Below are 15,135 nucleotides of genomic sequence, written 5' to 3' on the forward strand. Positions count from 1 at the left end.
CAACATAAGAGTGAAAGCAGAATAAAATAAATTTTGAAAGTGTAGATACCTAGTAAAATACGTAGGAGTAGGAAAATAGAATTTGTGAGCAAGGAGCTTAATTTTGGATGATGGATAGATTACAATGTGAGCTGTACAGAAGAAAACAAGATCCAGGAGACATACGCGGAGACACACACTGGACAAGTACGAACGGTACAGTTTGAGATTGGCAATTCCGGAATAAAAACGCAATCAATTACTATAAACAGTGATAGAGGAAGTAAAAGAGGAAGCTGTAAAGCAAAGAGAACAAACAATTGTAAGACAAAGATTATTTACGGTAAATTAAAATAAAGTATTTAGTTTGATCTGCAGTAAAGCAAGTCGGATTTTCAAAAATATTGTTTTCGTCTGCCGACCGAACAAAATCAAAAAAATTTTCTCGGATAGTGTGCAGGATAACTTCTTCTCCTTCGAAGCACGAAAAGTGTTTGTACTGCAAGCTAGCGGAATCCGGTGACATTGATTGGGTCCAATGCGAAGAATGTCAGTTTTGGGCCTATTTCTCGCACGCAGGTGTCAACCAAGAGGTAGCGAACGTTACTTGGCGTTGTCCGCGATGCTCTCCGCAAAGCGCTCGGTGTCTTAAAGTTCCAGAGACTACGGCTAAGAAGCACGGGAAGAAGTCCGCCCCGAATAGCGATACAAGGTCTGATCGTTGAGCTGGTCCATCTTAGACCTGAGCAGCAATTGGAAAGGGGAAAGCTGGTAATGGGATTCTGTCACGTTCGCCCGAATGACATTCGCCCGAAAGCCATTTACCCGAAGGACATTTGCCCGAATGTCACATAAACCCGAATGTCATTCACCCGAATGCCACGAACACCCGAAAGACATTCGCCCGAATGCAACATAAACCCAAATGCCATTCGCCCGAATTCCATATACCCGAAAAACATCGAAATGTCAATCGAAAAAATTTAATTTATTAAGATGAAATACAAATTTTATTACATTTGATGCTATGAAGAAATTAACACTAAAGCTATACCAGTCCAATAGTTAATCCAATCACCTGGTTTGTATGATTTAACTAGGGTTTCCAGTTTTAAGTCCTGTCGTGAGTTCTTTTTAGACTTTTTTGCTGTTGGCACCGCTTGTAGTGTACGTAAAACATACGTACTAGGGTTTTTCTCTTCAAGATGCAACTGCTTCAACACACCATAGAATTTACACGGCTTAACAAACCGTTCCATTTATTGTGCTAGTCTTCCACATTATTGGTGGTTCTAGGAATCTTTGTCGATACATTTTCGAAAACTGACCACGAAGCGAGGGGCAAAGAAGGGTTATCGAGAAACTTTTTGATTAGTTTCCTTCCTACCAAAAATACAATTTTTACTAATGTAATCCAAAAAATCGTCAAGAGCCTTTGGATAACTTTTCCTCAATTCTTCGAGTGCCATTGGAATACCTTGATGGGGCAAGAAAGCCAACAACTTGTTTGTAAATTAGTTGTATTCGGTGATCTTCCGAATATTTTGTCTGACGACCAAGTTGTTTTATTTTTCAGAAAAAACTTTGGTTTAGATGGAAGAATCATCCGTGAATTAGGTGGAAGAATCATCCTGTCTCGAAATCCAATATTACGTAGAGAGCTATTTGGTATATAGATTCAAGGAATTGCTCTTGTTTTGAAAGAAGGAATCAACCCTTATGTTTGAGTATACCGGGCAGACGAGTGGATCAACAGTTTCTTTGCAAACTTATTTGGCATGCAGATCCAAGGATTTGTCATGTTTGAAAGAAGCAATCAACCCCTAATTGTGGGAAAAGAGCTGCTCATGTTTAAAAGAAGGAATCAATCCCTAAGTGTGAGTAAATCGGGCAAACGAGTGGATCACTGGTTTGATTGCGAGGACTATTTGGTATACAAACTCAAAGTACTGCTCATATTTAAAGAAGGAATCAACCCCTATATTTCAGTAAACCAAGCAAACCAATGGATCACAGGTTTGCCGAGTAGGGACTTCCGCTTCGGTTCCTCGACCTCGGTAATTGTGCAAAGCCGCATCACACTAGCTTCGTAATATAACATTTATGAGCTACTATTTACTAACGGTGTTGTGCCAAATGGACCTCCACCATGCAAGATATAATTACTAATTTAATTGATTCAATTCGTTAACGGAACATCTTAATATATATTTACCTCGATCGATGGTGTTTCCGAAAGATTTCTTATTATTTTGTCCGGTTTATCCCAAGATTTCACCGCTTGAGCTGACAACTGCGTCCTATATCCATCAGTTTGCACCTGAAGAGCATTTGTGGCGTTGGCAACAGAACCTCATTGACGTCGGATAGTACACCTAAAAGCGATGTCGCATAGCCACATTGGTCAGTGTACGGTTGACTAATGTGGCTACGACACATCGCTTTCTGGTGCACTGTCCGACTTCGCTGCCGCTCAGTTTAAACTAGCTATAGCCCCTATGTTTGAATAAACCGGGCAAACAAGAGGATGACAGGTTTGCTTATAACTCCGGCGACGGGTTAATCAACGCCTCGTCCAACAGAACCTCAGCGGCTTTGCGCCGCTTCGGATCCTTGGCCTCGGATATGCGGCCAAGCCGCATCACACTAGCTCCGCTGTATCAGCTCACTTGTTATTGTTCAGTTTATCAAACTTTGGTTAAAAATTTCACATTTCCCGCTCGGATTTGGTTTATTTAGGTTAAAATACATCCTTTTGGTAAAAAAACCGCATTAAAGTTTGGACTTCTATCACTAAAGTCACTAAACTAGACAATTACCGATTTTATATTATGCTTGAGTGAATGTGGTATTCGGGTTAGTGACATTCGGGCGAGTGGTCCATTCGGGTTGATGGCATTCGGGTAAATGGTCCATTCGGGTTAATGACATTCGGGTAAATGGTCCATTCTGGTAAATAGTTTTCGGGCGAACGTCATTCGGGTAAATGACTTTCGGGCGAATGTCATTCGGGCGAATGTGATAGAACCGGTAATGGAGATGGCCTTTGCAAAGCAGATGGAGTTGCGAAAGTATAGCGTCTTGCTAAGCAGCAGGCTTGGAAGGAGAGGCGCAGCGCAACTATAGCATGAGCAAAAAACGCTTGACTGCCAATTGGCCGCAGAGTGTGAACTCTCGAAGAAGCGGGATGCTATTCGGAAACAATTCGACGACAGAATTAATAAGGTCATTGCGATGAAGGGCCAATATGGAGCAGTTGACGATGCTTCTACCTCCAAAGCGGAACAGAAGGTGCAAGACGACACTGGATTATCGCCGAGCCTATCAAAAGCAAGGATATCGGCAGACGGCAGATAAACTCGCGTGTCCGCAGAAAGTCGACACTCAGAGGCCGTTAGCTAAGTCGTTCGCTGTCGAAGCCGCCAATTCGAGCGCAGTGACGTAGATGTAGATGTAAGTTTCGGAGGTCCCGCCGAGTAGCTGCAGTCACAACAGTCTTCAAAGGAGCAGAGAAGGAAACGGACCGGGATGTTTAATTGCTCGTATCATAAGAGATCAGCTAGCTGCTGGCCGTTGTTTATCAGCAGCTTTGAGTACACGACTACAGTCTGCGGGTTCTCAAACCTCCAGTTTGAAACATTTACAGCACTATCTACAGGTTGACGCTCTTGAGGCAGTCAGGAGTCGGCTACTGTTGCCGGACTCTGTTCTGGATGTGATCAGGGATCTTTGGAATCTGTTCGGAAAACCGAAGAACGATACTGTTGAAGGGGAGGAATACGCTGTCACCGAGAGCTGATCGATAAGAGACGTTCATCAGCTTCGGGATAACTGTAAAGCAGTCATGCGACATCCTTGAAGTGTCGAGACTCTGCGACCAGCTAAACAATCCGATGCTGGTGCAGAAGTTAGTTGACAAGTTGCCACCGAGCTACAAATTGGATTAGCTCCGGTATAAGCGCGGGAAGGTGGACAGTCCGTTGCGGATGTTTACAAATTAGAACATTCCCGAAAAAAGGAATTCGTCCGTCTTAATGACGCGGAACAGATGAAATTCTAGAGACAGTAACTAAGCCGTGCTGGATCTGTAAACGAACGGATCATCTCATTAGGTGTTGTGAGGAGTTTAAGCAGATGATCATTGCCGCCAGGTTGAGAGAGGTGGAGCGACAAAACCTGTGTGGTCTTTGTTTGAACAAGCACGGAAACAGAAGTTGCACCTCGAAGATTCGATGCTTGATGCAAAACTGCCGTGGAGGCCATCATCCCCTTTTGCAAGGAGTGGGGGAATCGGTGCGGCTGCAGAAGGTAGAGTGCAATGCAACTGAAAAGGTCGACGGCTACGTTGGTAGATGACCTGGTGGCCAGGCGGCTGTAAGCAGAAGCTCCAGATGTTTAGTTCGATTACGTCTCTAGAATATTTTCTGGAAACGGGTGTCCTTAGGATGCATGCGAATCTGTGGGTATATTTTTGAGAAAATGTACCAATGCACTCGGAATCTCAATGCGGTGTCAAACAGCTCACTCTACACAACTGGTACCACAACCAGTACAGCGTTGAGGGCTAAATTCTTCTCAGATCATTTCCCGTTGGCAACGTAATACGTTTTCTGGTTGGGTCGTCTTCCTCGTTTTTTTTCCTTGCAGTAACCGAATATTTCGTATTCCTGCATGAAATTGATTTTCCGCTCGTAGTCTCGATTCAGTCGTTATTCCAGCATGTAAAATGGTTTGAGTGCTAAAGAACTACAGCTGTCCAGTTCGTCCATGTTTTCTTTGAGCAGAAATCGAACTACAAATATTCCAGTCGAATCTCGTTAATACGTAGATGCAAAATGTTCCTTACGCCGTTGTTTTTCGAATGTAGGTGAATGGGTGTTTGGAATTTCTTCAAGCTCCCAGAATGTATGCATCGAATCTTCGATAGATTGAATCGATGCCCCTCGTGAATATTGCACCGGTTAAGCCTACTGATCAAGTTAGATATGTAGTTCCTCCAACTAACCATCGAAGGTGTGATTCACGCAGCTCTGGGAGACCTGCGATTAGAGTGAGGTAGCCTGACTTCATTAGCTTTAAGAAAAGTTCTGCTCCGATCAACATATCTATGCTATGGACTCCGAAGAAGGCTGGATCGCCAAGCTGAGCCTTGAGGAATTTTTCAACCCGTGACGTTCATGTTCTTCAATGGAATCTTACCAGAGATTTTCGAGATTACTCGAAAATCGCTGCAACCAAGACGAGTAGCAGGTAGTTCATTGAGGAGTCGGGTTCCGGTGTGACCTCATCTTCGTACAATTGAGTTGTTCAAACTATGACCTTTCCTGAGGGAAGCAAACTCCAGCTGCTCTCACCCATTCCTTTCGCTGATGGCAATAGTACTTAACTTGTTGCACTGCTGGATCAGGTGGGGGCACCGCAAAAATCGTATTTTTCATTCGTCTGTTGGTTCGACATAGGAGTAGGTATATGCCCGTTTGCTAGCGAACTTCTGTTGCTAAGAAGATTTTTTTACGTTGTGTCGATGGTGCTTTTAGGTGAAAATCGTTTTTGATTTCACACCGGGACTGGCAGCTCCACATCTCTCCAAAACATGGCAATGCGACTTCAGAAACTTACTTGTTTCTTGGAATTTTGGAAGCGCTCCATGTTTCCAATGTTTTCTGGTTGATGCATTCAATGCTGCTATCAAAAAGTAAATCACAATCAGCTCAGACATACCAGGCATCTCCTGGCTCTGGTACTCCAAACTTTCCATGCATTCTGTGCACTCTTCTAGAAGATATCACAACTCGTTGTGAGATTCGGACGTCATTTTCAAACCCAATAGACCGGGAAAATGGGTTTCAATAATCACTCGTTTTCTCTTGTATTTTTCTTGTAATATCATCCAAAATTGTGCGTGGTTTTCCTGGTTTATTGTATTCGTTGATGTACCCACCAAGGCCTTGTCCAGGTGGTACAATTTGATTATGTCGGAATCTCGTGAAAGTGCCATAACATCTTAGAATCTTGCCATGCTGTGTAGTCCCCGTCGATCGTCGGAATAGGTGCCTTCGGTGGTTATTGGTGAACTAGTACTTATGTCGGGCTGGCTTAATACTGCATAATACGAGATACCACACCAGTTTATGTCGTGTTGTACAGCTGCTTAAATTGTACGTACACATTAGGGGTATTGCATCGACAGGGATAATAGCCATAATTTGATGGTTAAACTGTAGAGCTCCGAGTAAGCTACACGACGGTTGCTCAAGAACACTTCCAAATGTTGGATTCCCGATTGTCCAAGGCTTGTTGGATTCAAAGTACCTTGTTCAGTGACTGGTGTCGTTGGCGATTGATTCAACTCGTGCGGTAACTCCAGAGTCGGCTGCAATGGTACAATGATTATTACCAATTCCATTCTGTTTTTCGTTGTCGAAGCTAGAGAACTCATCTTCGGATAGTGGCGGCATATGTTCGGTCGACATTACGATTTCACCAACATCTTTTGCGGAATAATTTTGCTACCATTCACGACTTGGCTACTTTTATTGAACCATTTCTCTACCTTACACTATCAGGATGATACTAGGGAATCGTGAAATACGGTTCCAAGGACCTCTGGTGATATGGGGAAACTCACTCCCTTTCATACCAGAACCGTACACTCCGAGACGCGTGCGAACATTCAAAATTCCACACGAATATGCAACATGCTACACGGTAATATAAACGAATTTATACACACACACACACCCTCGCGATCAAACCCGTTTATATAAAATCGCTCTAGCTCTGCGCGATAATGCAATCCTGGTCACAAGGGCGAATATGTAATTGCGATTATCCACGTAAGCATACGCCCTCTATTTCACAAACGTAAAAATACATGACATACAAACACCCACGCGGTGAGGCACGGTAACATACAAATGCTTGAACCCTTCGCGATCATCTACGCACTATTCCCGCGAGCTCACAAACATGAAAATGCCCCAGTGATTAAGTGATCGTTTTAGCATTTATAAACTCGGTCTCAAACGAGAACCTACAAGCGCTCGTTCCCGCGCCATCATGCAGTGTTCATACCCCCATACCTAAACATTTATAATTTACCATTACTTCGTACAATTTTTAAGCTTGTGCATTATATCGAAGCATGCTCTGCCCCAGCGACTTCTATTTTTGGTCGCTCGAATTATAAAAACTAATGACTCACGGCGTGGAGTCAAGCTAATGCATTGAACCGTGTACTGATTTTACACGGTTCTATGCATTAGCTTGACTCCGAGCCGTGAGTCATTAAAGTTTTTATAATTTGAGCGAAAGTATAAAGAAAATATTCATATCGATCTTTAAAATGGTGTTTGAGAAATCGTGTGTTCATTCTCACCAAAAAAATCAATTTGAAACAAAATTTAATTCAAAGTTCGCTTACGGAGACTTGCCTTTAAAAGGTCTCGTCGCTAAATAGCCCTAACGTTGGTTAAAATATTATTGAATGTGTGTGATTTCAAAGTATTCATCTCTAACCGAGAAGGTGTATTAAGGGGTTATATACAAAGTTGGAACTCTAAAAATCGAAAAAAAATATTGAATATTCTGAAAGTACATACTTTTGAAACTATCTGTGCGAAATTTCATCAAGATCGGAGCACCAGATTTCAGCCGTTCGCAGCGCGCAGGTTCTTCCGCGAATGAATTTAACACAAAACTTTAAACGCAATTATCTCGGAAATAAGTTTTTTGAAAAGTATCGTTGCGGTGAACGTGATATCTCAAAAACTATTCATCCGATCTTCATAATTTTTTTTGAATTATTTGTAATTATATTCTCATGTACTTTAACGGTTCCCTTTTCGTCCAAAATTTTTCGATTCTTCGCAAAGAATTTTTGTTTAAAATTTTGAACACCAAAAAACTAAATTTTTTGGTCGAAATGTTTTTTTGTAGGAAAATTTTTTTTATTGGGAAACCGATCCCTTCAAGTACACCACGATACATTTTTCTTTAATAATCTTTTTACTTTTCTATTCCTGTTGAGCTGTTCGGCTTGGAGAGCATTCACCGTAAACCTCTGCCAACACACTTGGGGAGATAGGCCATAACTCCACCAACCAATATTTTTTTAATTCAATATGTTTTTTCGAACTTCGATAGTACTACTAACGAACTGGCTTCCGCTATTTTAAATAAAATTTGCAAAAAACGCTTTGAAAAATCACGAACTTAGCTCACTTCTCGACAAACATATGATTACGGCCTAAAAGCCAACTGTTAAAATCCACTTTGAGCGGAAATTCCGGACAAACCGTCACTAGTCGAACACAGTTCACAACAGTTTATGAAAGAGAAAACTTTTCTCTTTCGTTTACTACCAACATTTGTGATTGGCGTGTAACGGTTTGTCCGGAATTTCCATTCAAAGTGGATTTTGACAGTTGGCTTTTAGGCCGTAATCATATGTTTGTCGAGACTTTTTCTTTGTATATAACCTCTTAAAAAAGGTTTGCTTTGCCTTGTGTTTCTATCGTGTATTAATTTTGTTTATATTCGATTCTTCTTGTACTTGCATTTTCACTGTAATAAATATTTGTTTCTGTCTGCTTTCTCAACAACGCACAGGTCATAAACCATCCACCCACCAGTGCACCCCGTGCCGCCTCCTCATTCGCGACCACAAAAGCAAGTGTCGAAATGGTAGCTTATAGTTTTTCACTACTACTTACATCAATCGGTCAAGTTACAGAGCTACTGACAGTAGCAGTAGCAGCGAAGGCAAGACAACGCGATCCAGCAACGACTGAATGTGCGCGTTTATATTTTGAAATACGACATATATTTGCGCATGTGTCTGCAATGCGAAAGGATACACAACCTATTTCTTCAACCTCAAGTGACGATGATAGTACAGGCAAACGATATATATGTATTTTAACCATAATGTGCTAAGCTAACTGAATGTAGAAACCAGGTACTCCTTGCTGTGCTAGTCGAAAAATGTTTCGTCTAAAAAAAATGATTGGAATTTTGTAGAGCTATTCATTTGTACGATTCAAAGGAAACTTTTTGTGATTGATTTAAAAAATAGGCTACCATAAATATTTCGCGTTCTCGACTTCGTTTTGTCATTGTTTTGCCAGCAAGGATAGTATGAAATGTTTTGATTAGTTAGGTAAGCCGTAACTATATTTTTTTTTCTCGCAAAACAAAAAATGATATGCAAGTAACGAGATAGAGCAAAATGAAACCGTAAGACTTACAGATATCTCTAGACAGATAAAAAGTACTAAAATTAATGCTGAATGAAAGAATGAAATGTGCAAACTGTGTAACGGTTGCAGCGTATGTAGTAGATCAGCAACATTATACTCAATTAATCTTGAGAAAGAACCCTATTCAAATAAACTGTCATTACTGTCAACGGAATTTCTACAATTGTTTGATTTTATTGTTTATTTTTGCACGGTTAATGTTATGTTAGCGGTTATGTTTACATACACACATATATAGTTTGCCTGTCAGATTATCGTCATGGTTAAGAATTCAGTTTTATGGCACCTCACCTTACAATTAGATTTCAAGCACATAGATGTAGTTATTGCGATTTGGTGGCTGGCCGGATGGTACATTTATATGTGTGTATGTAATCGCCCTTCCGAAATTGATCCTTGTGTTCTGGTTGGTATGATTCAATACCTTTAACACTAACCCTCGATATCGACAGCTTCAATTCCCGTTGATCCATGGAGCTTCCTCAATTACTCAGTGAAAGGTTAAGGTCATCGTAGCTTGGCCGTGGGACTGGATACAGAGCTACATAGGTCAGATGACATTTTTCATTCATAGGACCTGGATGAAGTCGTATTTTGAATCCCGAATACAGGAACTCATCGACAATTGATATTATCGGTGGTATGTGTTGTATTTGTAAGAGCCTCTTGCTGTATGTGTTTTGCCTTTGGCGCGAATCCATCCGTTTTGCTTCAGTCGGATGTACGGCTTTACCATCGTATCGAAGTTATGTTTCACAATATCATTGTCATCGGCGAAGCCAAAATGTTTAGCATATTTCCCAAAACATCAGCTGACCGTAACCTTCTCTGATATTCAAAGGGGAAGACTTAGTATATCACTGCACAGCTCACATGGCAGTTGGTCCGTACTAGTGGCTTTATTGTTTCTCAACCTCATCTTTTGGACATTTTTAGTTTGTTTGTAACGACCATTATTCAGGTTATCTTTTGTGGCTGCGAAACACACATTTCAAATTGTCTGAATCCATTAGTTGGCAGCGAGTGGTTTTTTTTGTCCACATGTGTTGTCCCAACCGAGGTACTACATTGTTAATGTAGCTGAGGATCCGCTTGGGACAGGCATGCCATGCCTCGCAAAGCACGATGACATGCCTTCGGGAGTATCGCTTCCTTCCATTTTAGGTGGTAGTTGGCAGTAAAACCCCAAAACAGTTTATTGAAATTTGAAAAATTGTTCTGTTTGACAAAAGTGTGCCTAATATTTATTGGAAATGTTTCTTTTGCAAAAGTTATCTTCTGAGAATATTTCGTTGTAGTGAAAATTGGCGACAGGCCCAACCAATTGGCTCGGTGAGGAGGCTAGGATTACAGAGAGTAGATCACGACTAAGCGGAAAGTTGAATGGCTGACTTGCATCGTTTCAAAACTGGGAGCTAATTGGTTCATGAACCGGACATCGGTACCACCGATAAAATAATCCCGTCGCCGCGGAACTCTCAGCCGGAATAAGGTGAGTTTTCCTGCCGGGCACTATCCGAGTCGATCGCGACTACACTGGGAATTGAATGGCCCACGGAAACCGGAACTAATGGCTCGTGGTATCAGGAGCTAAATGAATCACTGAGTCGAAAGCTATATAACTCACAAAAGCGGGAAATAAACGGCTCACAGAACTAAATATCTTGCGGTAATTTACCGTTGGATAATATCCGAGTGGAGTTCGGGGCTAAATGGCTCAAGTACGCTGAGGATCTATATAGCGTAATAGATAAAGAGTATGACGGAAAGCAGAAGGAATGTCGGGAACTAAATAGATGAAAGGTAGAGCCATTTCATGGATCAAGCGAGGCTCCGTATTAGCTTCCGAATATTCGTTAGCAAAAGGCTTCTTGCTAGCCAAAATCAACGGCGTTTCCATGTGCAGCTGTTACGCACCTACACGGTCGATATTGGAGCAATTCAGACTAATGTTAGAACAGTTGATCGGCCAAAAGTCGGTAGTCATTGGTGGTGACCAGTGAAGTGGGGCAGTAGCGAATGTATCCTGCAGGAAGCACTAGTGAAGTTAGACGTATGATTGGCGATCAAGGAACGCTGTTGCAGCACGGAGAAGGATGATTGGCGAACGAACGTGGAAGATCCCTTCGACCCGACAGCAAGGACGAGAGCGTTCATGCGGCTGATCTAACATGAAAGATTGCGACGGCTTGTGGCGCCACAATGTCGCGAAAACTGGAGCCACGCAGTAGACGGCGTCCAGCTCCGGTCCGGATTGAATACTAAACGTGGCGCTGAAAGCTGTGATCCTGGTATATCTGAACATGTTCAGGACGGTGCCGGAGTGTTCAGATGATGGCAACTTCTCCGAAATGTGAATGGCACAGAAGTTGGTGATGCTGTTAAAGTCAGGGAAGTTACCGAGCAATCCCGTCTCGCATAGGCCTATATGTCTGCTGGATGTATTCAGGAAACTCGGAAAACTAATCAACAAGCGGTTGGGCTTCAACAACCATGTCGACTACGCCTGCAACAGGTCGGCGAAAGCAACGAACGGGATGGCGAGGATCATGCCAAATGCCGGTGGTCCGAGAAGCTGCACGAGATGACTGATACCTAATGTTTCGTCATCGAAGCTATGGGGTTCCGGTCTTTGGTGCTGTGCTGAAAGCCAAGCGGAACCGCGAAAATCTGTACAAGACGTTCCGGCTGATGGTCGTACGAGTCGCGAGCGTGTACAGAATAATATCATCGGAGGTAGTATGCATTATCGCCAGGATGATCCCCATCTGCCTCACCCTGGCGGAGGATATCGAGTATTACAATCAGAGAAACACCAGAAACGTGAGAATAGATTTGATGGCGAGATGGGTGCAGGAATAGGACTTAACGGAAAATGAAAGGTGGACCTACCGGCTCATTCTTAGTTTGTTTACGAGGTTCATTAGAAATCACGTAGAGATGAATTTCCACCTGGCATAGCTCCCGTCGGACCACGGCTGTATCTTCAGCAACGTGAGCAACAGTTTCGGGAGAGCAATCACCGCCGAGAAACTCGCAGAGTGCGCACTAGATATATCGCTGGGGATTAGTCGAGTAGACCGCGCCGGAGCACTGGATATGGGTCGTTGGGCACCAACGAACCGGGATCCACGCTCCACCCGCAAGAGAGAATGCAATCAAGGCCCTTAGCTCAGTCAAATCCCGGTCCAAGCTAGTGATCGCGTGCCGAACCCAAATCTAAGAACTAAGCATTGTCAACACTATCTACCTTGTCTGGGTGCCCGGACATTGCGGTATTACTGGAAATGAATGGGCTGACGAATTGGCCAGGGCAGGTTCAGCGATTGACTTCGTTGGTCCTGAGCCCACGCTGCCAATTTCGACAAGTTGGATAAGGGAAAAAATACGGTCCTGGGCTTCGTTCGAGCACCGCAATTATTGGAGAAATCTACAGGCGTTTCTAGAACAACCATGCCCAGTGGTTTCGAAAAATCTCTTACATTTTTCGAAGCTCCACTGCGGCATGCTGACCAGGGCTTTAACCGGCCACTGCGAACTCAATTATCACAAGGCAACTATTCAGCGCGCTGAGTTTTTTTCATGTGATCTTTGTGAATCCGACTACGGAACCTCATATCATCTGATATGCAACTGTCCAGCGGTAGCGCAATTGCGATTTCGAGTCTTCAGCCGTCCTTATATAGACGAAACCATGTTTGGACGACTGAAACTCAGAGACATACTAAAGTTTCTTATCCAATGTGGTAAAGAGCTTTAGGCTTATTCGCAGGCAAGTTGAACTACTTGTGAGTTTAACTTACCTGTTGTTTATTTTTGTTTTGTGCTGTTATTTTTCCCACCCTTCCAATTCTACTTCCCCACACCTCCTTGTCCTTTCCTTCCGCTCAGGAAATGATGAAAACACACGGCAAAGCACAAATCCCCGACTATGTACGACGGGAAACGTGCCATTTGAGCCAATATATTCTGATTCCTGATTCCAACCCGTCCAGCCGTTGAATGCGCTATATAAGCAAAGATTCGCTGGAGATTCAAAAATCCAGTGGAGATGGACACCCGGAGTTGTTCAACGTGCGGGTGGAAGATAAGCACATGATTCGTTCACACATCAAACAACGACGAACTCGTGCCATCTGTGACAAGCAGTCCGAGAAGCCAATCAAGAGTGATGTTAAGTTACTGTTGGACATTTTGCTGAAGACATAGAATCTGTCTAGGTCAGTGCAAGCGATGGCACCGTTGATACCTGCGTTTGCATCGGTAACAACCGCTGAATTACTGTCAACAGTTCTTGAAGTAACATCTAAGCTGTCTACACCGTTACAACTTGCAGCGCCATCCGAACCACTGAGTCTACATCATCCCCAATTTCAAGCTCTGTACCGACGCCGTCGTCATCAGAGTTATTATCCGCCAATGAAAGCCTCACAGTTCTATGGGTACCTCGCCGCTCTTCTCGTTATGGAAGTTCGCCGGTTCGGTTTGATCCCTACCAGCTGTGTTGAGGATGGTGATGGTGACGAGAACTGAACATCTATACACTACCGCTGAGACAGTGCGGCTGTCATCCGGCGTTGCTAGAATAGCCGGATACACATAAGATCTCAGTTAAGTTCAGTTCAGTTAATACACCGCGTGCAATGAGATCAGTTTAGAATGTTTTTCATTAAATCATAGCTCGTGATTTTTATATTTACTTCGAGTGTTTTATTTGTCTACAAATGTATTCTGGCTACCAACATCCGTGACTGTAACAATAACTAGCACTATTAATTCGCTACTATCACAAAAGGCGATAGCACTCAGTCTAATAACGCGGTGGCTTTAACATTTGTCCATTACTCTTCACCATGGCATCTACCATTTAATCTATTTTTAAAAATTCTATCACTCGTAAAATGCCGTGCCAAGTTAACCGACAGCATTCCACCAAGTTTCAGCGATGCCGTCAGTTCGCCACACCCACAGGTGCCGAACGCTCGCTTCACATTCATCGAAACATCCCGGGCCTCAAGCGCTGCAGCCGACGCACAGCTTCTTCCCGAGGGCATCGACGACACCCGGATGGATCTTTCCCAACTGGATGAAAGTAGTGGCGGTAGACCCACTGGGCGAAGTGTACCTACCACTCCACACCAAACTTCTCCGAACGAGCACGAGCGGGCTGTCATACACGGTGATTCGTCTTCTGTTCCAATCGACAGCAACGAGGCCGAACAGGCTGGTGAGCAACTGGCCCCATGTGGAAGCTCGGTAGAAGTAGTTCAACGTGAGTCTGAAGAACCGGTTGCCGGCCCATCTGGCATAGCTGCGAGTGTAACAAGTGGCGAATGTGAAGGACAAGTTCCGGAAATAACCGTATCAGCAGCTGAAGGTGAGTGAGACCACTTATATTACAGTTAATGGTGACTTTCAAAATCTGTTCCAAAACAACAGATGATGACGACTACAGCATCACGGATTCAACTACAGCTGATCAAACGACCAATACATCGGAAGCTACAGCCGCAGAAAGTGGAAGAAGTGATGATCGAACGGATGATGATGATTTGGATATTGACATGGATGTGGATCGTAACAGAGATGCAGAATCTGGCGATGGAGTGACATCGGAAGGCGAGAAGCATCCCGCGCCGAATACGACTCCGGTAGTCTCTGAGTTTGATTGAGATTAAGAAATTGCACATAAGACTTCGTATATTTCTATTATAGATGGATGAGGGAAGCGAAGCTGACGGGTTAGAAACCCCTAGTAGCAATACACGGTCTCGTTCAGTTCCACGTACCACCACAAGGCGCGGTAGGCGCTTTGGGCAACGTGGTAGCACAAGCAGAAATATGCCTTGGAGCGAAGGTCGACGTAAGTATTTCATTCCGCTCTGTACCAGGATTA

The 15,135-nt window shown here is 43.3% G+C and overlaps 1 protein-coding gene across 3 annotated transcripts in view; it reads left to right on the forward strand.

The window, feature by feature from the left end:
* Positions 1-15,135, forward strand: part of LOC131684796 (nucleoprotein TPR-like) — a 31,504-nt gene that overhangs the window by 15,811 nt on the left and 558 nt on the right. For 2 of the 3 annotated variants that reach the window (XM_058967938.1, XM_058967939.1), the window contains exons 6-8: positions 14,177-14,616; positions 14,679-14,890; positions 14,955-15,102. In XM_058967938.1, coding sequence (XP_058823921.1) covers positions 14,177-14,616; positions 14,679-14,890; positions 14,955-15,102 — 800 coding nt within the window. Of the gene's footprint in view, positions 1-8,589; positions 9,394-14,176; positions 14,617-14,678; positions 14,891-14,954; positions 15,103-15,135 lie in introns of those variants that run through there. The other variant, XM_058967940.1, reaches the window with a different exon arrangement.

This window comes from Topomyia yanbarensis, chromosome 2, assembly GCF_030247195.1.
Source record: "Topomyia yanbarensis strain Yona2022 chromosome 2, ASM3024719v1, whole genome shotgun sequence".
NCBI lineage: Eukaryota > Metazoa > Arthropoda > Insecta > Diptera > Culicidae > Topomyia > Topomyia yanbarensis.